This window comes from Sitophilus oryzae, unplaced genomic scaffold, assembly GCF_002938485.1.
Source record: "Sitophilus oryzae breed Bouriz unplaced genomic scaffold, Soryzae_2.0 scaffold_1436_pilon_pilon, whole genome shotgun sequence".
Taxonomy (NCBI): Eukaryota; Metazoa; Arthropoda; class Insecta; order Coleoptera; family Curculionidae; genus Sitophilus; species Sitophilus oryzae.
This window is the reverse complement of record NW_022146100.1, coordinates 2,018,015-2,043,694: the sequence shown is the minus strand read 5'-3', so window position 1 is coordinate 2,043,694 and position 25,680 is coordinate 2,018,015. Positions and strand designations below refer to the sequence as shown.

The 25,680-nt window shown below is 31.4% G+C and overlaps 1 protein-coding gene across 1 annotated transcript in view; it reads right to left on the bottom strand.

Annotated features, from left to right (window-relative positions):
* Positions 1-22,020, bottom strand: part of LOC115876432 — a 40,244-nt gene extending 18,224 nt beyond the window's left edge. Inside the window, exons 1-3 of the mRNA XM_030892204.1 lie at positions 21,676-22,020; positions 2,010-2,215; positions 504-639 (exon numbers count right to left, since the gene is read on the bottom strand). Of these exons, the coding sequence (XP_030748064.1) occupies positions 504-639; positions 2,010-2,215; positions 21,676-21,751 (418 nt within the window). The 5' untranslated portion in view covers positions 21,752-22,020. The remainder of the gene's footprint in view (positions 1-503; positions 640-2,009; positions 2,216-21,675) is intronic.
* Positions 22,021-25,680: the final 3,660 nt, after the last annotated feature.

The window sequence follows — 25,680 nt, the reverse complement described above, 5'->3', positions numbered from 1 at the left end:
CAGCGCCTCCACAGAGCAGTGAAACGATAACAGGGTTGGCGACTAGGGAACTTAAAAATTACGCCAAACGTGCCAAATAAATTATCAGGCCTGAACGTTACGGAATCCGGTGATGATAGGCCAGACATCATATATTATATATAAAAAAGATATATAACGAACTAAAAACGTTACATGGGAAAACATACCCCAAAAGACAACATTGATAATTTAATAAGAAGCATGCCAGCGCGGATAGAAGCTTGCATAAGGGCTAGATGTGGCAACAAGGAATATTAAAATTATCAATTTTCTTTTTGTTTTCGCTTTTTGGCCATTAAAAATTTAAATCTTAATTTCGTTTTAGAAAACAAAAAAATACGATTTTGCTTATTTTTCATTAAAAGTCATTGATAAGAACTGAGTTTTATTCATACACAAAATTTTCATACGTCTCAAAAATTATGAAAAATAATAGATGATTCCATATAAGTTTGATTGTGTGTATATTTTTTATATATTACCTATCACGTACATCATACCAGCCGCCATCTTAGTATAAAAATTGGGAGCATCTGATGTGACTTCGCATTTGTACCGACCACTAATTTTGGGTTGAACATCTCTGAGTATTAGTTCATTTGCATTGCTCTTGCTTAACTAAAAATATGCAATAAACAGATATTTACTCGTCAATCAAAATTATTTAATCACATATAAGCAGGGTTCGGATAACTACATGTTACTTTTAAAAACTACATAAACTACATTACATGTAGTTAATGTAGTTTATGGAGAGAGTGTAGTTTATGTAACCTATGTATGTAACTTTCAAATATCAAAGGTTCGAGGTGAGGTTATAATAAGTTGAAGCTTTAAAAACACATAATGTATTTAAGAAAGCAGAAGAAATATGGTTTTAAATATAATATTTACATCAAATTATCTCTATTACACCTCATACAAAGGAAAATTATTCATAATATCAATACATAGTTTATTAACGTACTTTTCATGTAGTAAATGAACGGGAAAAGACGTAGTTTTTGAAGAAAAACTACACGTAGTTAATCAGGTAAATTACGCCTTAATTAACTACTTCCGAACCCTGCATATAAGTAAAACTTTAAAATATTTATTATGTGTTTCTAAATGGATTATATAATATTATACAGGGTGAGTTATTCTACTACGATGTTCTCGATGGGTATCTCGGAAACCACTGAAGCTAGAGAGTCGGTTAAATGGGGAAAGAATTGCAGTTCTGTGAGGACAAACATATGCGCCTTTCCAATTTTTGAAAAAGTTTATGGCTTACTAGATATTTCGAAAAAAAAAATTTTGGCTATTTTAAAAATACTCCCTAATTGCATTAGATATAATCTATTTTGGACAAAAAGTTGCAGATAATCACATCCTTGATGATTGTGTTCTCCGTTTTTTTTTCTAAAATTTGTCATTTTTTACATATGACACAAACCATATGATTTTTTAAATGAAAATCACAGTTGGCCAAGTTCATAAAAAGCGCGTTTTTTAAGGTTTCCACCGATATAAGCAATAATATGTTTTTTGTTCGAAAAATTACTGAGTTATAGCCAATTCATATATTTTTTGGCTAATTTCACTTAGTTGGCATGGTATTCTTATTCAATACATGTTAACTTATAGAAAGACCATAATATATTTTATTAAACGATTCTTTTCAATTTATATTAAACAAATTAAAACTAAAAAAAAAACTAATATCACTACATACACTTTAAGTTACTTTAACAAATGTTCAAAAACTCCATTGTCTTGAGTACATAAAATACATCTTTTTAAAACTAGATTACAAACTACACAAGCTATTATTATATTAAGCTAGAGTTTTTCCGTCGAAGAAGATTTCATTTAGAAATTCACACAATACTTTTAAACAAAATGTTAATAATCATTATATTTAAATTTTGAATGGTTTCTTAATCCTTGTAGTAGTATTAGGACATAAACATTTTATATGTATATATTTTTTTAATTTTACTTACATCAACATTTATACCAGGTATCGAAAAGACCATCATACTGGGCGTTTCTTTGGGAATGTATCTGAAAAATTCGTTAGGTCCTTTGTACCATTTTATCGAGTAGAGCAGATCTCCTTCTAAGTCGTAGTCACATCTTAAAGTTACTGTATCGTAGGTTCGTACTGCTCTTGGTACAAGGACTGATACATCTCCTAGCCCTAGTATACCTAAAATAAAACAAAAACATTTACAAAAGTAACAGATTATGTTCAGACATTATTTATATTAGTACTGAAAATACTACTGGAAATTATTAGGAAAAAATCGAAATAAAAAAGAAACTTCTACACCCTGTATCTCCGAAACTAAGCATTTTCGGACATACATTTATGCGAACTTTTTTGCTTATTTTTATGTTCAGAATATGCTGCCGAAGTTTCCGGAGTACAGTTCGGACCATCCTGTATAATAGACCGTCATATTACTATTTTAAATACTATAATTGTGTTACCATTCTAATTATTTCTCCAAAAAAATCCTTTGTGGGTATTTCGCCACTGCACTGCAAGAAAATCTACAAAATAAAATAGTTATTTTTTGTAAACACATCTGCGTTAAACAAAAACGGACGCTGCTTATCAATAGTTATGTTTACAGTAATACAAATTTGCCTAACAAAGAAAAAAATGCTTAACGTTTCGGAAAGTTATCTCTTTCCGTCGTCGGAAGCAAAAAAATACAAAGAATAAAGAAAAAACTATTTAAAATATTTAAATTCAACTATTCGAGAACACTTTACTTTTTTAAAATTTAGATACGCCTACAAGAAACCGTTGACGTTCTGTTTTAAAACAATATAGTTTTAATTAGACTTATTTACCCACATTAATAGAGGATTGTGTCTCCTACTTGAAGAAAAAAAATTTGTTTCGAATTGTTCACGAATATTTGCATCTAAACTACTCAAAATTCAAAGTGCTAAATGGAAAAAAGGTGAATAAAATAGTGTCTAAATATTATATACAGGTTGTTAACTCGACGGTTACTTATAGGGGAACAGAATGGCAACATTGCCCATTGAGAACGCATGCATTATTGATTTTTCTGCCGACTCGTCCGGTCGCGTCGTCTATCGACGAGCGGGCCGAGGTTGCCATATTTCAACCATAAAGCTCTTGCAGAGAGTAATGAACAAATTAATAACCTGTATATTTCATTAGACATAGACATTTAATTCAGTCCATTCCATGTCCTACATTTTTGCCATTAAGAATGTTATAACAACATGGCGGCTTTCACTTTGTTGTTTTGGAGATTAAGATGGAGTAGTTCGAGTAGTTGCATACTGGACTAATAAAGTCGCAGTTCGGCCTTAACAGGTAGTATACTAGTCGCAAGATTGCCTAATTTAGTCATCCTAGAGTCTAGCTTGTGCCGCCCTCTATAATCTAAATAAACGAGGAAGTGGATAAACTATCGGTAATATATGTCGATGTATATTTATTTAAGTTTAGTTTTATATGTACCTTGCTTATGTCCCATTTTAATTAAGTTTTTTTTATAAAAACAAAAACAGCACTGAACTGTCTGACTGAACAGAACAATGAAGTGAAAATTTAAGATTTAAGGTTATGGTTCAATACAGTTGCAAAAAGGTAGTGACTCGACGTCCTACCAACGTAAGAATAAGGAAATCTAAACAACGTTGGAATTAGTAAAACACACGACGTTTGCATAACGTTGGAATAGGTCCTGAAACTGACGTCGGAAAACTCTATATTGTCCAACGTTTTAACTACGTTGTCCGAATCACCTAAAGATCACTTAACAAAAAAGGTTACAAGACAACGTTTATTCGACGTCGCTGAAGCTTCTACTTTGCTGTAGTACTAGTCCAACGTCGGCACAACGTTATAAAAACGTTTAAATTTATTTTAATACCCAAGGTAGAGAGCTAACTATATTTTGTAACTAATCCAACGTTGTGTTTAGTAAACATGTGGTCGCAAGTCGTGAAAATGCTACTTGGGATATGTTTTTACCCTAAAGTTTTTTTCTAAGTAAAAAAATTAAAGCAGATTTTTAATATCCACAAATATGCTTACAAATAGAAAATAATTCTGCAAGCAAACTCTCGCATTAACCATACTTTACAACCTCTTAAACAAAACGTCACTTCAATTATTATTCCATCTCAAAGAAACCTAATATTTCCGTAATTAAATTTGATAAATCCAGATGATTTATAACAAGTCCAAGTCGCCGATATATTTAGCTTCCGTTCCAGGTGTCATATCCAGAAGTAGGTATTTTTAGGCGATGACATGAAGGCTACCGCAACAACCCAAAGTACAAGATTATATGAGCGAGGCTTAAATATAAACGCGTCATTAGCGAGTGCCGTGTACCGGTAGTGACAGAAATATTATTTCGCAACCACCACTACTATATTTCCGTTCGAAGTTGTTTTTTTTTCCGTTTCAGATTATTAGAGATGGTTGAAAATGAAAATAAAATGATTATTGAAATACAAGATGATTTAAAAAACATGACTGAAAATATATTTATTAATCTGCTGATAGCATACATAGCAAAACGCTCTTCCAGTGTTCAAAGTAAAGTAGTTTGGTCTGTTGTGTGAACTAGTGTTTTATTTTGCTGTAACACCTAAAAATTTCAACCTCAGTTAATAGCCGGAGAGCTGGCGACATATTTAGAGAACATATTTTAAGCAAGTTAGAATAACAAAAAAAATAAAGTTTATTAACTTGTGAACACAGAATCCTAAGTCTGGCTGGGGGGTTGGGGGTATTTCGCTACTGCGCAAACCATAACATTTGCAAAAAAATAAATCCAAAAAACATTCTTTGGGCAACTTGAAATTTGTTTATTCTTAAATTTTAGCATCTATTTAACCTAGAAATAACTATGCCAGACTTTTTTTTCGGGTTTAAAGTGTAACCCGACCATTCCAAATATGTTTAATTAGTATACCCGGAAAAAAAAAATTTACAGCGTGTTTATTAGATGATATTAAAAAATATGTGTTAATTGCCAGACGAATTCAATGGGATTTAATACTTGCCAGACGTAAATAAAGCTTTTAAATGAGGGCGACAAAAAAGTCTTATGAGTATCTATAAGCGCGAGAAAGATAGTTTATTTAGACCCGTCGCCAGCCGATGCGGCTGACGTAACAGTATTTTGGAGTAATTCAAATTTTCATAAAAACAATTTTTTTTCGGTTTCATTTCAATTATTTGTAGTCTTTTAATTCAGAGATTATTTTGTTGGAATTAAGTTACCATATACAAATATGTATTTATAAATTAAATATTGACGTGCATAGTGTAAATAGTTTAGAATAATTACTGCAAATAAATATTTTAGTAACTACTAATTTCGCTACTAACTACTAAATCACAATGGATAAAAAACATTTAAGTTGTGTAGTTTGTAAAAAGTTAATAGTGACAAAATTATTGTTTTTGATGAAGGCAGACTACAAAAATGCAAAGAATTTTTAAAAGTGCGCCAACAACATGGTTTAAAATTTAAAGAAGTGGTTTTACCAGAAAACGTAGTTCCGACAAAAGGATACCATGTACAGTGCTAAAAAAATAAGTATTCTGGGATTTTATTAAAGTACCATTTTTAATCTTTCTAAATAGATTCAAAAGTAAGTAAAAGTGCTTTACTTTTATGCTTAGGCGTTAAAATGACTTTTTTATATTGTCAATCAGGTCGCAAAAATTAATAATAATATAATATGTCACAAAAGTATAATAATAATTATACTTTTGTGACGTTTGAAAGAAATATATTTTATATTATGCTAAATTTTAAATAATTATTCGTCTTTTTATTCTTTCAGATACAAAATACTTAAATTAAAAAGTCTTCTTATTGAAAGGATTTCAATCTACATTTTTATTAAAAAATGTTTCTTTTTATTTATTCAATATTAGTTAGTTTTTTTTTAAGTTTTCACGACTCCAAAATGCTGTTACGTCAGCCGCATCGGCTGCCGACGGGTCTCAATAAACTATCTTTCTCACGCTTCTGGATACTCATAAGACTTTCTTATCGCGCTCATTTAAAATCTTTATTCGCGTCTGGCAAGTATTAAATCCCATTGAATTCGTCTGGCAATTAACACATATTTTTTAATATCATCTAATAAACACGCTGTAAAAAATTTAGAATGCCTAAAGTATGTTTTCCAGGTATAATAATTAAACATATTTGGAATGGTCGGGTTACACTTTAAACCCGAAAAAAAAAGTCTGGCATACTTATTTCTAGGTTAAATAGATGCGAAAGTTTAAGAATAAACAAATTTCAAGTTGCCTAAAGAATGTTTTTTGGATTTATTTTTTTGCAAATGTTATGGGTTGCGCAGTAGCGAAATACCCCCAACCCCCCAGCCAGACTTAGGATTCTGGATTCACCAGTTAATAAACTATACATTTTTAGTTATTCTAACTTGCCTAAAATATGTTCTCTAAATATGTCGTCAACTCTTAGGCTATAAGAAACACAGTATATTATACTGTGTTATATCCAACAGGCATACAAGCTACTGTTTCCTCTAGACAGCCGCGGGACCGGCGTGGGTCAACCAGGTGGACTAGACGATTCGCTGAGAGTAGATCTCACCAGCACAGAAGTACGGAGATATATTCGACTGCTCCACGAAAGATTTGCTCCAGAGGAAGCAAAAGCGAAAACATTCCTCAAAGAAGTGGAGAGTAAAGGAACCATGAAACAGCCTGGCGCATCTCCACCACAGAGCAAAAGAGGGAGCAAGAACCTCTTACCTCTGGTAAGAGTCTGTAAAGCCGTCCAACACCGAGAGGCAAGCAGGAACGTATCATCAGCTTTGTCAGAACTCCAATGTAAGGACATCGAGTTGGCGAGTCATCAATTCAAGAGAAGACGGCCATGGTCAGGTCTTTACGATAAGAATTGAGCTCAAATCCAAGGCAGCGATTTTGCACGCGTTCCGACAGTTGTATTTAATTCTGTTTTATTTGCCGGTGCATAACTATTTTACCGGAGTATATGCGAAGGAGCTAATTTATTTATATTGCAATCGATTTGTATTTGTTATTGCTCTAATTCACCACCACACACCAAAACACTTTACTTTCGCACTGGACGCCCGTTTCGCTAACCATGTTAGGAACATCTGCAGATGATTAAAACTAGCAAGAAACGTCCTCATTTGCCTTTTGACCACCCTGTACATTATTAATATGTTATAATTGGCTAAAAATTGTTTTCTATGTAATTTCAAATTAATTGTTTTCATTTTCTAAAAATTGAAGTTTTTCAATACATAACATTTAGTATTACCAAGTCTATTCATTATATTTTATTTTGTCAACCAGCAAATTGCCCCTCTCTATTATTCTTCGCATATACATAATTCATTGAGGGGAAGGCATATCTTCAAATATTAATAGACGACATGTGGAGCCATTCATACCGAATTTCTTGGCTAGGAATCGACGAAAGAACTTTGAAATCGAGGAAATGCTCGGTGCACACGCATTAGGGAAATAGCTTTCGTTTATGAATGAAAGATATCTGCCTTGACAGACTAAATATGTATTATTTATGTAAATTTAATGTATATTTAGCTGTTGGAATTAATTTTCTCTAAGTTCGTTTGTAGTCACTTATAGGGTTTCTAAATTGATATAGCTAAATTCCGGGAAAGCAAAAAAAAAGTCAGGACAAAAAGAAAGCGACTAAAAAATACACATCACAAACAACCATAAGCCAAGGTAGTTATATACAGGGTGTTTCAAAACAAATGCGAAAAACTTCAGGAGGTGATTCCTTGTTCAAAATAAAGGGTAGTTTGCTTCATAAACGTTGGGTCAAAAGTCAACCATTAGGGAGATATTGCGGTACAAAGATGGCGGAAAAATAATGTTCTTATTTTTTATCTTAAACGAAAAGAGATAGACTAATGAAATTTTATGGAAGCATTACTGTTATGAAAACACACTTTCTGGTAATTTTTTCACTTTTTTAAAATGAGTGGAAGGGGTTGAAATAAACCACCCCTATCATTCTTGTTAACGAAATTTAAAGAAAAATCTTATCAAACACATGCAAAAAAATTAATTTGGATAGTTTAGTTTGTTTAGAAACTTTTTTATCTCTTGTATTTTTTTATAAAACTCACCGATTTGAAATTAAAAAGTAAAATGTAAAGCATTACATGTCAGGACTAAAAATATTTTTAGATTAAGAATCTAGTGATAATAACGATAATAATAATAATCTAGATAATAACGTATTGCAGTAGGGTAATGTCAAATAAAACAATATTAGAAATATCCTAAAAAGTGACAGCGGCCGACTAGATTTTTTCCTAAAAAAATTACAGCTGCCCACTAGATTCTTTATCTAAAAATGTTTTTTGTCCTGACATGTAATGCTTTACATTTTATTTTTTAATTTCAAATCGGTGAGTTTTATCAAAAAAACACAAGAGATAAAAAAGTTTCTAAATAAACCAAGCTATCAAAATTAGTTTTTTTTTGCATGTGTTTGATAAGATTTTTCTTTAAATTTCATTAACAAGAATGATAGGGGTAGTTTATTTCAACCCCTTCCACTCATTTTAAAAATGTGAAAAAATTACCAGAAAGGAACAGTATAAATAGAATTAACCATTTTACAACAGGCAATAATTTTTATGAAAGATGCATTTTTCTCAAATTGTCAATAATAAAAAAGTTTTGACTGAACACGCGTTTTGCTCGCTATACATTGAAAAAGTAAAAGTGTTTTGGTGTATTGTGGTGATTTAGTATTTTATTTTGCTAACACGAAAGTCTTGTAAAGACAATACGGGTATGTCCCCATATTACCTACAGTATGTACTGTAGGTAAAATTTGTGTTAAATTTTTGTCCATTTATTTTAATGGTCAAAAAATTTGTATTTTCTGTCATTTGTGGATGTCTCTGTCAAGATCTTCTCTGTAGAATGTAGACTGGAACGACCACTGGATAACAGATAAAACTTTAATCATCTCTTATTTTATTGCGTTTATGATTGGTTAAAATTTATTACATTTAATATACGATCGTATGTGAACTTGGTATACCAGGGGATTTTTTACATTTAAATTTCATTTTATTCTTTATAGTTTTTAATCATAATCACAAATACGCATCAGGGTTGTTCACAGTTTAGTCACAACAATATTTTGTGATACGATACTATTCATGGTTTAATTTATTTTTCACTTTTGCAAGAATATTTTACTAGTATACATATAACTTTCATTACTTAATTCTTATTTAAATATTTGCTACATTTTATGATAGATCTTGAAAATTTGTTTTTAACTTCAGATTTATTTATTAAACGAATTCAGTACATTTTAGACTTTTCAATCAGTACACTTTTTCCATACACCTCCCTTTTGATATCTCTTGTTCTGTGCATATATTTTATTTAATTATTTACTGAGCTAGCTGGAACCTATTTGTAACGGAGCCTTGTGAACCTGAGTTCCCGTTATACCGTTTCTAACCAATCGAAGTTTTTAAATTCAACCAATAAAATTAATATTGTATCATCGTATCGTCGGACAACGGATGCATGAAACTCAAGCTTTATTCACCTTAGAAACTAAATGAAGAATTAACAAAATAACTTCTTTTGACTCGTATTTGAATAAACGATTTTTATATGATTATAACCAGTAATAAATTCTCAAAAAATCGATAATGCAATCATTTGATTGTATTAGCGATCACATACATCAAATGCTTCCTAAATAAATTTGCGGTGACATTTCGTAGACTTTTTCGCTTATTTTTCAATGTTGTATAAACTCAATTTGTCAAATATGTCAAAACCGAAAAAGGGATGGGAGATTAACCCCGATGACTCATACGAAGCCCCAGAGGAATTTGGGAAACACTGGCTGCAATTTTCTCAGTATTTCGGATCGTTGAGCAAATATGAGTAAGATATAGAGAGGGTAGAGATCGGGCAGTTTGTCTTTAATTTTATCATCGTTCTCCTCAAGCGTCAGTAATGAAATTTTATTAAAAGAAACCTCGTAGATATATTTATTGTGTCCATTAAAAATATACAGCATGTCCCCGGATTGTCTTTACAATCAGAGAAAAATGCATTCTTCATAAACAAATTTCCTCGTTCTAAAATAGTTAATACCCATGCTTTTTCAAATTTCCGTACCGTTTTAGAGAAAATAAAAAAATGTGAGGGTTGATTTTTTTCAAGTCGGAAAAATCGTAAGACGTTTCTATGGTAATATAATTTCGATTTCATTCTTTAATAGATTGTTATTGGTACAACTTTAATTAAGGTCATAGGTTTTACTCATGGTACAAAGAAAACAAGGTATGATCGATAGCGGCTCCAATTTCGTTCAGTTCGCGCATACCACCTTTGACGTCACCAGGAAAATAAGGAATAAATAAAAAATAAAGAAAGTTGACAGGAGATCTGCATTTTTTGTATTTTTTAGGGTTATGGTTAAGAATTGTTTATTTTTTCTGACTTTTTAGTTCGTTTAATTTAATAATTACTAAAACCAGCAGTTCCAAAAATACATTTAAAAATAAAAGACAAAAATCCAAAATATTAATTATCTATTAACATGGATTTGGACGATAATAGGTAAGAATACTCAATTTATTTCTATATTTGGTATACAATTGTTTATTAAGTTTTTAGTTTGCGATGTTTATGGTAAATAATTTTCATGTTCATCGTCTCCGAATTGATATGAGGACAGAGATGGGGATATCTATGGAAAAGTAACCACAAGAAGAATTATTGTTACATCATTTAAAAAATGTTGGGAAGTTGATTGTTTGATCGAAAAGTAGAAAATGCCAATGCAGATGAATGTATTGTAATTGTAATAGAAGTAATTCCAAGGGTGAAGTTTATTATAATTAGTGGAAGTAATTCCTAGGGTGAAGTTTATTATAATTAGTGACCTGTGCTTCTTTTTATATGTAGATGTTTCAGGTTTTGAGAATAAATCGCCTGAACAAAACCCAAAATTTAGAGGAAGTACTATTTGCATACACAGTATATGCCCATCAAGGATTATAGCTCAAATTTCCTTTTATGGTAGGCAATTATTCAATACAAATTAACTTTTTGAGTGGCTGAAATATTAAATAGTTTACAATATGGTATATCATTGTAAAAATATATTACTTTTAGGTACAATTAGGGCCCGATACATTTCAAAAAGTAGAATATTATTTTATATTAAATGAGGTATATTGTACCAACAATCAGTTTATATTAATACCGGAGATTAAAAAATAACAGAATAAATAGTCCCCCCCCTTTTTTATACTACAAAAATAAACTATAAAATACAACAGTATTTAAAAAATTACAGGATGTTAAAACTTTTTAAAATAATGTTACTTAGTTTTGTCTATATTAATAAAGCTCTTTTCTCATTTTCTATTTGATATATTATGTCGCTGCATTTTCATTAAGTATTTCTTTTAAATTGGAAACACTGGAAAATTTGAAAATCTAGTGTAGATTCCAGAATACACCATTTAAAAAAATAAATAATCCTTCACAAAGACCACTCCTAGCAACAAAATTCAACTAATGAGTTAAATCTCGTAAATCCACTTAAAAAGATACATATAAACAAAATTTGAAGTTTCAGCAGGTTGCGAGGTTTAAATATAGTTAAATATATGGTCGAATTAATCTTGCAGTTGGAGTAATTATTCAATTTAACCCAGAAGGTTTGGCGCGCTAGCCAGCAACTAATTTCGCTTGGCCCCTGCACAGATGCTCGCTTCGCGTTATTTTTTTCAAAAACGATATTTTTCCTAAAGTTTACGTTTGGGTGGGTTTTCTCATTAGATAGGGCAATCCACGAGTTAAAATTTTGCCAGAAATTAAGTTTCTAAATATTAATAGATCTTTAAAATTCTTTTAATAATAACACCAATTTTGCTAGAAACGCAATAATTATTTTTTTATTCAAATTATATTTTATTAATATAATTTTTTAATTATGAAATTAAATTATTCAGATGACTAAAAATGATATGGAACAATTAAATTAGATGAATCATTGCTAAATATGGGTGATTAAATTTTTAAATCAATTAGTTCATAATTTTCGTCAAAACCTTAGTTCGCAGAATTTATATACAGTAATTTGTTTCTTCGTGATTGTTTCATTGTGATAGTAATAAAATTAAAACTGTACTAATTCAATTTTCTACATTTGGTTATACGTTTTGCTAATATTTAAAATGTAATAATAATTGCTCTTTTTTGTATAGAATATGTACCCACACCGGAAAAGTCTAGGGATATTACAATTTTATCCAGCCATCGTCAGTAATTTTATTATTTACATTTCTGATATAATAAAATTAAAATAAACAAATAGTTTACAGGACGTATTGGAAATAAAAATGCGAAATTTACCGAATTTTTCAAATTTACCTTGATTTTTATTGAACTCAAAAAAATACACACATTTTTTTTTATTTTAAACTGCGGATTAAAAAAAAAGATAAAATCATTTTTACTTAATAAAGGGTATGGCCTCCTCGACTGTTCATTACAGCTCTACATCGTCTCTCCATGCTACTGATCAGGTTGTCGATCTCTTCTTGAAGTACAGCCTGCCACGCTGCATTCACGGCCGTAACCAGATCCCTACGAGTTTCACGAGGCATACCCATTCTCAAAATTCTTCTTTGGACCGGGTCCCATACGTGCTCGATGGGGTTAAGGTCTGGAGATTGTGCCGGCCAGGGTATGATGTTTAATTGATGAGGATTGATAAATTCACTAGCACTCTGGCTGTATGAGGCCGTGCATTGTCATGCATGAGAATGAAGTTTCTCCCAAAATCATTGGCATATGGTAACACGATAGGCTCAAAAATTAAATCACGATATGTGATTTCTGTTAGAAACCTTTCAAGAAAAACGAGATCGGTTTTTCGGCCTAACTGGACTCCTCCCCAGACCATAACTGTTCCACCTTGATAAGAGTGCACTTCCTGAACATGATCCAACCGAATAAGATTTCCCGGTTCTCTCCATACCCTAAGCCTTCTCGAATCCGGATGAATTCCAAAGCGTGACTCATCCGTGAAGAGAACATTAGCCTATTGTTCATTCGACCACTGAACATGATCTTGAGCCCACAAATATCGTACCTCTCGATTTTCTCTCGTTAAGGGTTGAGCTCTCCAGGGGCGTCTGCTTCTTAAGTTGACCTCTCTTAATCAATTGCGAATAGTGTCAGGACTAACGGTTACATTATGTGTTTCCTAGAGAATTAAACTAAGCTCTGGTGCTGTAAGAGTCGGCCGGCGTCGAACATTTAATTGTAAAAAATGATCTTGCTGAGGGGTAGTAATGCGATGTCGCCCTGTGTGCCTTTCAGCAACATCACCACTTTCACGGTAACGTGCACTTAATCGCGATATTACACTTTGCGTTGTATTTAATGCTCTAGCTACGTCGATTTGGCGCATTCCAGCTTCAAGCATACCCATGGCCCTTAGCATTTCATCTCTGTTAAGATGTCTACGCTCCATAATGTCGTTTAATACTAAACAGAGTTATTTGAATGAATTCTGGCCAGTTATCATAAAAACATAGCCAGTACAGGTTAAATTCGAACAATTGATGCTAGGCGCTTTTTATACATTTGACAAAAAATGCACAAACACTTCTGCAAATATCCCAAATTTAGAAATAACTAGTGTGACTACTTCGTTTCAATCGAAGTAGAAAGAATCGGCCTACAAATATGTGGTTGTTTATTCAAAACATTTATTTTTAACTTTAATAAAATGATATCTCTAGATTTTTCCGGTGTGTGTATTTAGAAATCATTATAATTTAGTATCTACTCTCGTATCTACCAATTATAGTAGTTTAGAGAGAATTGGTGTTATTTTAAAAATACTCTATCTCTACTAAAGCGACACGGTGATAAAGTGGGATTAGAAGCAATGTAATTAAGTAAATCAGCGGAATATATAGGCCAGGTCTTTATTATACAGGGTGAGTTTCCTACAATGTTCTCTATGGGTATATCGGAAACTACTACTAGGAGAAAGAGAGTCGGTTAAATGGGGAAAAAATTGCAGTTTTGTGGGGTCATAAATATGTGCCTTTCAGATTTTTGAAAAAGTTCATGGCTTACTAGATTTCGCAGCAACCATTTTAAGTGCTTACCTAAAACAAAATAAAATAATATTACAAACAGTCCTAATGAGAATATTTTTCTTAAATCAAAAAAATATGAAAGGTTTTGTAAAATATAAATAACTTTAATATTATAAAGACAATAGAAATGATAATACTATTAAACAATGCTTCTTAATATTATTTCTTTTTTAAATCAAAAGCTACAATATTATTATGTATATCATAATCAGGATATTTTTTATACAAAACACGGAAATTAAGAGATACAATAAGCTGATCTTAAATAATATTTTTTTTTGCAGAAATAGTGCTACTGGATTAAGAAAATTACGAGGAAAATTAACTTATCTCGCCTCTGTAACATGTAAAACAATTATTATTAATTCTCTATAATATTCTCATTTTATAAAATACAGAATAATAGTAACGTTTTGTATTTTATATGACTCCAATCATATTGTTGAAAACAGCTAAACTGAAATGCTGTCAAATCAATTCAAGTTAGTTTTGACGTATGGTTTTGACATATCTGTCAATTTTCGAAATCTGTCAATTTTCGAATCAAATTTCGAAAAAAAACAAATTTTGGCTATTTTAAACATTGTCCATAATTTCATTATAATCTATTTTAGACAAAAAGTTTTCAGATAAAAGTTGTAGATAATCACATCCCTAATGAGTGTGTCTTTACCGATTTTTTCTAAAGCCCTTTATAAATTTGTACAGGGTGTTTCATAAAATATGACCAATGAGTAATCACGATTCTGCTTAAACTGCTTGACGTTTAAAGCTGATTTTTGGCAAACGGATTGACTGTGGGGTGTAGAGGTTCGATAAGGAGGGGTTTCTCGAATCTCAAATTCCAAGAGGGTGAAAACGCCCCTCAAATATTACAATATTCGTTATTTAAAAAACAGTTAGTCTTTCGGGAAAACGCTTGGACAAGCATAATTTATTTGTTTTTTTTTACATATTTTGAAATTTTTTAAAAAATCATACAGGGTGTTCCAAAAAGTTGGGTAATTTCTTAACCACGATTCTGCTTAAACTGCTTGACGTAAAAAGTAAATTTTTGGCAAACGGATTTTTAGAAAGTCAAATTCCAACGAGATGAAACTACCCCTCAAATATTACCAAGTTATATAATAATATCGCTATATTGTTTTCTCTCATGCTAACATAAATGTGAGAAAATTTTATCCAGTTTGTATGTTACTGGAAATTCTTGCTTTACGTTATCACCACCATTACAAATGATTGTTCTGAAAAATAAAATTAATTTTCTTAAAAAGGTCCGATTAAATTTATATCTCCGAAACTAAAGTTCCAAGAAAAGTCGTAATATATCTACAAATTCATTTACCCACTAGTATATATAAAAAGCATTTTTGGTAAACTCTGTCTCAAATAGTTTCTGAAAAATAAAATTAATTTTCTTAAAAAGGTCCGATTAAATTTATATCTCCGAAACTAAAGTTCCAAGAAAAGTCGTAATATATCTACAAATTCATTTACCCACTAGTAGATATAAAAAGCATTTTTGGTAAACTCTGTCTCAAATAGTTTCTGAAAAATAAAATTAATTTTCTTAAAAAGGTCCGATTAAATTTATATCTCCGAAACTAAAGTTCCAAGAAAAGTCGTAATATATCTACAAATTCATTTACCCACTAGTATATATAAAAAGCATTTTTGGTAAACTCTGTCTCAAATAGTTTCTGAAAAATAAAATGAATTTTCTTAAAAAATTTTCTTAAAAAGGTCCGATTAAATTTATATCTCCGAAACTAAAGTTCCAAGAAAAGTCGTAATATATCTACAAATTCAGTTACCCACTAGTAGATATAAAAAGCATTAATGATAATTCGACGCGAACGAAGTCGCTGGTACACGCTAGTTTTATATAAAAAACACTCGAAAAGACATATATAAATTGATTATAAAATAACTTGGGATGAACGTTTGCTTGTCAGTTTAATTTAAATAGAAATTTATTTCGTAGAATCCCATAGGATTTTTACAGGTCGACCACCCTATTATATCTTCATTATTCTCCGGTGAATTATCTTCAAAACACTTTAATCGTCTCGAAAGATAACCTATAAAAGGCCATATAAAAAGCTTAGCGCAGTTATAGAGGATTAATGGTACAGGGGGTGCGGCCCATCCCCACAGATTCTTCCGAAATATTGAATGCTATCTCGACGGGGGTCCAAGTTGGCGATGGTAATAAAATGCCAACCTAATGAAGATACATACTGCGGCTATTGGAAAACACTTTTAACTTCTTTTATTCGCCCCCGTGTAATTTATAATGGTGTTATTGAATATCTCTCCCTTTTCCCATCGCCTGCGTCCTTAATTTCGTTTATTGGGTTTTCAAAGTTTCCAAGTTTAACTCGTGCAAAGTTCACACGATAAGAAAAACTTACAAATTGGATAAAAATAGTATTATAATACTACAGTTGGGGGTTGGGACCTTTGGTGTTACAACAGCAAAATAAAACACTAATTCACTACAATACACCAAAACATTTTTCTTTTACACTGAATGCGCGTTTCGTTAACTATGTTAGCGTCACCAACAGATTATTAAAGCTAACAATTTTAATCATCTGCTGATGATGTTAACATGGTTAAAGTGTTTTGGTGAATTCGGGTGAATTTGTTTTTTATTTTTCTAAAAAATAGTAAATTGCATTTATAGGAATTGCATTTAAAACCAATAGTAAAAAATAAAAGTACCGGGTGGCCAATTAAGAATGGATGCCGGCTGTATCTCAGAAACTACTTATCGTATAACTTTGGGAAAAAAATTCTAATAAGTAAATCGACCAAGAGAAATCGCTGCAGATTATTTTCAAGTTCGAAAAATGCCCGCTAGGGGGCGTTTCTCTAATAGCCAATCTGAAAACAGGGTTTTTCTCAAAAATATGCAGGTCAACAGGTATTTTAAATATTACGATTGTAATCATCGAGAAATTTGTAATTTTTTTGACACAGAGTATTTTGCTCTATCTCAAAAAATAAAGTGGTGGGGGAAGGTTAAACTTGCTTTTATTAAAATAGGGATAACTCTGGTTTAGGTTATGCGATTTAAACAAACCAGGACTCGTTTAAAAGAGCTTTTCTTCCTTAATGGTATTCAGTATAAATTTTGTTTCCTCAATTTTTTTCGTGGTAGCTAGAGGGCGCTGTTTGACATCATAACAGATATTGGGTTTTTGCGTAAAAAAATTAAATAAGAGGTTATATTTCTCTTTGCACAGTTAAATAGAGCACACAATTTGCAAAATATCAGCGCAAACCGAAACTGTCTATCTTCTCTCTAACCGGAGATATTATTACTTATTTCCAACAAAAATACAGCCAATGAGATGAACCAAAAAACAAACCATCGACAAAGGATGTATCTAGATGATAAAATAATTTTTAAATTTCTTGCTGTTTTAACATATTTCACAGGGTGTTTCAAACTTTCATCAAAAATATTAGCATTTTGTTTTCCCTCGTATAATTAACAGATGGGGAGTTTCATTTTTAATTTAGAAAAAGATACTAAGAAGTCAAATAATTTGGTAACACACTGCTTAAAAAATCATCAAAATCGGCCCATTAAAATAAAATATCTTAACCTTTAAAATACATCAAAGTTTTAAGGTGCCCATTGTTCGTGCCGGTGAATGTATTTCAAAAACTATACATTTTAATCATATACTTTTCTAATGAAAGAAACCTTTATTTTTTTACTAGAATCCAAAAATCAATTAATATATAGGATGTTCCATTACAAAAACCATAACTTTGATGTGTAACTTTTTTTTGGGACACCCTGTAGAACTCTACATAATTTTAGAAAATACTTTAAATTGGCTTACATAAGCTCAGAAAATTTCACTTCAATACAAACTTTTGTTCTCCTTGCAAAAACCGCGTCGCATATGACGCGCCACCCTGTATAATTCGATTTCAATCAAGATTTCAATGATTAGAATATAAGCAGAATAGGTGCATAATATGCATTAGATTTATTTATTATAGAAAAAGAATTAAAAAAATCAAAATATTAAGAAGGAAATTTAATTAAGAATTTACTAAAATATTCCGAGGTAAAAGTCTCTGGGCACTCCACTATACCCCGATATTTTTATTTAATGTATCCCCATGTTTCCATACAAAACCATTGATTATTCTTCAATTTAAATTATAGATCTCGCCAAGCGATATCATCAAAATTACATTTAAAAACAATATATTCAATCAGACAATAGTCGTCCTTTATTTTGTGTCTGTGTTTATCAGGTGTAAAACAGAATAGGAATCGTTTCACATTACTGGTTTTTACATGTCGCTGACGATAAACAGCGCCAGACAGCTCGAGGGATAATATGTATGAGCATTAACGCATTTGCATAAAACTGGGGAATCCTGATGCAACACACGGTTAGAAAAGCCGCATATGCGCCTGTCTAATAGGATTCCGTTTGACAGAAACCATTTCCAAGTGACATTCGAGAAAGATTTAATAAAAGTTCGGTAGAAACGCAATTTGGAAGTTTCGGAGTTACCTTGCCTCCAATTCTTCATAATGGGAATCCAATTTTCCTTTGAGTACGGCTTTGTTACAAGATAAATTTAACCAAAAGCTTAGTATTTTAAATATTTCCATATTTTTATGGTTTCGTACCTCAAAATTAAAAAAACGGAACCCTTATAGGATCACTTTGTTGTCTATTGTCCGTCTATCTGTCAAGACCTTTTATTTCGGGAACGCGTGGAGGTATATCGAGTTGAAAGTAAAACCCTGTACTCAGATCTACAATTATTCCTTGAAACTGTGAAAAAATAAAAAATTACGGTCGTTTATGCCGCAAAAAAAACGTATATTGCGTTGAAAGAACTATGAATTTGGCAAGTAATACCGTCTTATACCATATGATCGAGAAAAAACGGCGTCAGCGATGGCTATGAAATGAAGATCGCTGTCATTTTATATGTAAATTTATATGGAAAATGTCATCGATCGTCATTTCCCAGCCAACTGGACGCCGTTTTTTTTGATCATACTACTAGTATAAGGAAAAATCTGAAAACTATACATTTGCAATTAAATCATAAAAAATATAGTGTATTTAAATTACGCAATCAATCATCGAGGTTAAGCAACGGTATGCGCGGTCAAAATTGTATGGGTGGCCAAATCTTTTTGTAGATTTTTTAGAACTATTACTAATTTGAATAGAAAAGGAAAATCTAAAATCCCTATACCGGGTGCCTCCCAAAAGTGGCTCACCCCTATAACTTCTTTATTTTTTCATATAAAAAAAAACGAGATTTGGTATGTTAGTATTGTTATGACAGATATTAGGATTGATTGACGTATTCAATTGTTTTCGGCCACTTCCTGTTTCACCGGAAATTACTACGACTTTTGATTTTTAAATAGCACCCTCGGTATTTTTTTTACTTTATTCAATAGAAAATAATACTCTGAATAGAATGACATATCATATGTCAACTTTTGACATTTTGGTATATGGTTTTTTTGAAATTATAACTTGCGGTTCGTAATAAAAATTTGACTCGAAATACCAAGTGTGGGGTATCAAATTATTCGTAAAAAAATGCTTTTTCCAAATATGCTAATGAGCCACCCTCGTTCCATTTGAAAACATTGAGATGATGAAAAATACGATTTGAGTATTTTCTAACTGGTCAGGACAAGACACTAAAAACATTAGACGATCAAACCTATTTTTCCAATGCTCCTTGATAAAGAATTAGTGTTTTTAACATAGCCATGGCACTCTAGATTGAATTTTAAAATACAATTTTTTATTAAGCGAGCATGTCAAAAGTTGACATATGATATGTAATTCTATTCAGAATGCCATTTTCTATCAAAAAAAATAAAGTAAAAAAATACCGAGGGTGTCATTTAAAAATCAAAAGTTGTAGTCATTTCCGGTGAAACAGGAAGTGACCAAAAACAATTGAATACGTCAGTCAATCCTAATTTATGTCATATACTGGCACACCAAAACTCGTTTTTTTATCTGAAAAAATAAAAAAGTTATAGGAGTGAGCCACTTTTGAGACGCACCCGGTATTTAAAATTATAACGAAAAAAAACAGTGTCATGTGGGGTATCTTAAGAAAGGGCTTCATTAGCAAAAACTTAATTAAACTTTTAATTATTTTTATTAATTTTAATTTATAAAAAAAAAATATTTTATTTCTTATCATTTTTAAACAAGTTTAATTATTAATTTTTATTACAGTTGGGGGTTGGTACCTTTGGTGTTTCAACAGCAATAAAACACTAAGTCACATTTACTTTTGCACTGGACGCGCGTTTCGCTAACCATGTTAGCATCATCAGCAAATGGTTAAAACTGAAGTTGAACAGTTTTAATCATCTTCTGATGATTTAGAATTTAGAATGAGTGGGAGGGGGGTTAATCATTGCGAACTTACAGATCTATTGTGTCCCCCTTTTTGAGTTATAATTCATCAGTCTCTGGGCTTTGACAAAAGCCAGTATCTGGGACGGTTTTACAGAGGGTAGTGCTCCATCTCCAATATCAGTGACTTAAATCCAGGAGATCTTTGATTTTTCTTGGTAGTAAGCCCTCAGAAACATCTTCGAGTGTCTTAGACCGTTGTAAAATTCCTATTCCAGGTTGCGGATGGAGTCTTCCCAGTTCTTGAGTTCCGCTTTTAATTAGTTACCACTTGGGAAACAGAACGGTTCTAGTCCAGTTAGTGGAGTGTTCGCTCCTTTTCTATCTCGATCATTTGCTTTTTCATTGCCTTCTATCCCATGGTAAGCAGGCACCCAGAGTAGGAGGATTTTGTTTTCTTTGCCTAATTTATTCGGCTTCTCTATGCATTCTTTGGCCAACTTCGAATTGATTGATACTGAGTTGATCGCTTTTAACGCTGCTTGATCTTCAGAGATCTTCTGATGATGCTAACATGGTTAGCGTTAGCGAAACGCGCGTCCAGTGCAAAAGTAAAAATGTTTTGGTGTATTGTGGTGATTTAGTGTTTTATTGCTATTAATTTTTAATTATTACCTAAAAATTTGTACGAAACCTCTTTAGTCTAAGTACCAAAGCCTCGGTAGGCGAATGCGACCAGAACTTGTTTTTAATGATATTAAAAACAATTTTGGGGAAAAAATATGTTTTACATTTTCTTCAATAAACAAGCGAGTATGAAATTGTTACATTCGAAATATGTTATGTTAGAAAGGAACTCCTGCTAATGAAAGAAAACAAAAGTATTGGAATAAAAAAACAAGATTTTCACAAATAACACTCACTTAGTAATGTATACTAAAGGGTCTTCAAATTTGAGTTTGCTTTTTGAAATTTGAGGATGCAATTTTAAAATTAATTTTATAAATTTTCAAATAAGAAATTATACACAATAACCCAAAATTTAGACACTCACCTACTATTCCAAAACCAAGAGAAAACATCCAAACCCATCTTGAAAGAAAATTTCCAAATGTATTAACAATTTCCATTCTAATATTTTTTCTTGATAATCATTAGTAATATGTTATACCAAACTACGATCAGCCTTGAATAAATTCATTTTTGAGCACAGTATATTTCGCGAATAACCATCTATAAAAACACAATCAAAAGAATCTATGTTTTTCTTCGATTTAAATTTGCCGCGTTCGTGTTTACAATAAAAACAACCGAGAATCGTATACGCCGGTAGGGCCGCAGTCACGGCCGCCTTTCTTTTAATGAAAACCTCGCGTGACGACTGAGGAGGGAAGTACAGAAGCGCGAAACGTGGCGTCGATAGCACTCCCCCACCGTTTGATCGTCGCGACGCTATACGGGGGTTTCCAAAAGATTCTGGATGGAATTTCGACAATAGCAAAGAGTAGATAAGACAAGGGTTTACCAAGACAAGAGACGACAGTGAACAAAGAAGACGAATTTCGCGAGAGACGCAGATATATTAAAATTTAAAGGTCCCATCAAGTCCCATTTTGTCTGTTGCCAAGTATATTTCTATGAAAAATAAACAAGATTTTCTGAAAATAAATTAATAATATAAGAAGAATATAATAAGTAACGTATGTTAATACGGAAATGTAAATTTTTAGTTTATGTTGGTTTAGGTTCTTTTTTCGTAATTTACTGATAATATCAAAGAAACCGAATGACTAAGTTGATCGATTTCAAAGATAAACGATAAAATCTGACAACGGCGTATTTTATTTATTCTAACCTATGATTTTAGAACGCTAATCAGCTGTGCTAATCAGGCTTAAACATAAACAAATCTGATTAGTTGTTTTCTTGCATTGTTGCCTTTTTAAAGTGTGTGTTTCAGAGTTTTTCGATATATTATCGTTTTGAGAGTTTTTAAGGTTTAATTTTAGTATCGTTTTTGTTGCGTACTAATTTGTAATTAATTGTTAAATATAAATACTGAACAGGACACGAGTAGCAGGAAAAGACGAGATGGTGGCAATGTGTGTGCTTAAACATAACATTTCATTGTTGTGCACAAACATAATATTTCACTCGTTTCCAAAGGATCCTGAAAAGTATTTTTATAGAAATATACTATATAATTATGTTATTAAACTAAATGTAATCCATAGATCGAAGACATGGTTAGAAGCTTGTAATATATTTTTACAAAAAAAATTGAGCAACTCAAAATTGAGTTTTTTTGTACATAAACTCCACATTGTGATATTGTAGAGTGGAGGGGAGTTAATCACCGCGACCTTATAGATCTTTTGTGTGTTCATTGTAATATTACACTTGTTCAAGTCCATATGTAAAAAAAATACAAGTAAATAAAACACTTCTTACAAATCGACTTGGTCACTTTATCTTGTTTACCAACGATATACAAAATATTGCTTTTATTATCTTTATTCCCCCGGACAAATATGTTTCTAATTATAATTTATTTTATATAATATTTAGAAAAACTCATTTTTTTCTTTCGTTTCTATTTATTTCTTTACCCATACAGTAACTATTTATAAGCTATACAGGCAAGTTTTAATAATAGTCTATTTCAAATTTCCCGCAAAAAAGTTACGAAAATTTAAAGGGACAAGCGAGACGAGGTCACTCTCCCACCACTCAATCGTCGCGACGCTATACGGGGTTTCCAAAAAGATTCTGGATGGAATTTCGACAATAGGACATTACAACAACACATTTTTCTATGTTTTTGAAAAAAAATACCACAAGAAAATGTTAGATTTAAAAAAAAACAGTATTATATTGAGGAGAGTATATTTAAAACCTAGTAAGGTTTGGATATCTTTACAGATCTGCATAGAAATGGCAGAATGTAGTGGAAATGTAGAAGAACAAGGGGGGAGGGGGTATTCGCTAGTAAAAGCAGCCAGTAAAATATTTTTGGAACTGCACTATGCAGATAATGTCTATTGCATCTATGAAAGGTAAAATTAAATAAGTACAGGATATCACATTTTGGTTGAAATTATACGATATCTTCGTTATTATTAAAAGAAGAATTCATTGTTCAAGTCTCATGGTTTCTCTAAGGCCGTTTTATTTTTTTTTGTCATATTTATGGCCCTTGATTCTATTTTCTAGATATTGTGACGTTTGCTCTATGTATAACCAGCAGTATGGTATTTTATATATTAAATTTGTTTTTTAACATTGAACATTTTTGTTGCTTTTTTGTGGAGTGGTCAATTGAATTATAACATTTATTGATTCTGTTTGAAAAAATGTTGTTTATTAGTGGGGTTAGGTTAGGGTTGGTTAGGTTACACTGATAAAAAAGATAGACTTGAACTAAAGTCGTCATCGATCTTGAAAAAAAAAATTAGTGGTAAGAGAATTTATTTTAGCGTAAAAGAAAATATTTTGCCTGAAGAAAAACTCTCTTAACTCAAGAAAACTGGTTCTCTTGAAAAATTCGAAAATTTCTCTTCAATCTATTTTCATTCAACCCAGTGCAAGTTACTTTGTTTTAAGATAATAAGAAAAATACGCTAGGAAGTACTTCATTCAAGAAACATGGCCATTTTTCCAATAGCTAAATACTCTTTTGATGAAAAATAATAACGACACGCAAAGACGATGACGAAGGACGGTATATACAATATACAGTCAGTCAGCAGTCCGATCAGTAGTCATAGATCGCACATCATAGTACGCACGGGTTTTGTTGCTTGGAATTTTCCACTTTTTAAACGCATATCGTATAACAAATTAGTGATCGTTATTAACATGCATTTGTCATTTTTTATGGACAAATTTTAGGATATATGGATTCTTTAAAGGAGTTTCTGAAAAAATGGAAATTAGAGCATTGATTTGCCTAATGCACCTGTTTAGATAATGCATGCGTGACTATAGATAGAATAAGAATATAGGTATCGATTTTTTTATGCAAATAATTACAAAAGTCGCCGTATTAAAAAATTCAAAATGTGACCAAAGCTTCTAATTTTAATAATTTATTTGCTTTACTTTGATTAATCGTGATGTAACATTTTTTTGTAATTTGTAGAGTGATGAACCACCCCAAAAAATACCAAGTAGTGAAGAAGCAGAAATAACTACTATCGAGGAAAATAATATCACTTTACTTACTACAGACCAGGAAAACCTAAGTTTATCAGAGAATAATATACCTCATAATATGCCTGTATATGATGTATAGACTTCTCTTAGATCAAAATAAATTTTAGTTGAGTCAATAGTATTCGCTATTGGTTTAAGAAAAGTGTCTCTTTAATCAAGAAATGGTCCCATTTCAATCAAGAATTTTTGCACGAATCAAAGAGACTATTGTTCTTGTAGCAAGAACTTCTTTGCATATTCATTTTGGGTCAAGAGTGAAATACTTTGGACAGATAGATTCCTCTATTCTCTAAAGTAATTTTTTAAAGCTTATGAAAAGATAGTTAATGCTTTGGGCAAAGAAACGTCGTGCTTGGCCCTATTGAAAAGCGCCAATCTTTTGGGTCAAAGTCATATTCATTTCGACTGAGAGATCCTTTTTTTCAGTGTAATTATTGATTTTTAATGCATGTATTTCTCCATGCCACTTTACTACATATACTTTATTTACATACTTTATTTCATAGAAGCGACAATTTGCAAGACTCTCAATGAAGAAATTTATCACAAAACTATTTTATTTTGAAAATTACCTTTTTCGTGGATAAGTCATTAATCGGTCATAGAAAAAGGTATTGAAAAGAATAAAAATATATTGTTGGCTTATTATTTCTTATTTAGTTATTTTCAATTTACCGTTTTTAAATGTTAAACAATTACTTTTGAATTTTATGTACAACACAATCTATTTCCAGTAATAATTAATTAGTTAATTTCCAAAGCGTGTCGAGAAATTGTTTTTCTAACTACCCTTTCCAATCATAATTTATGTCTTTAAATGTCCAACGCTTGATGTTTTTCTCCC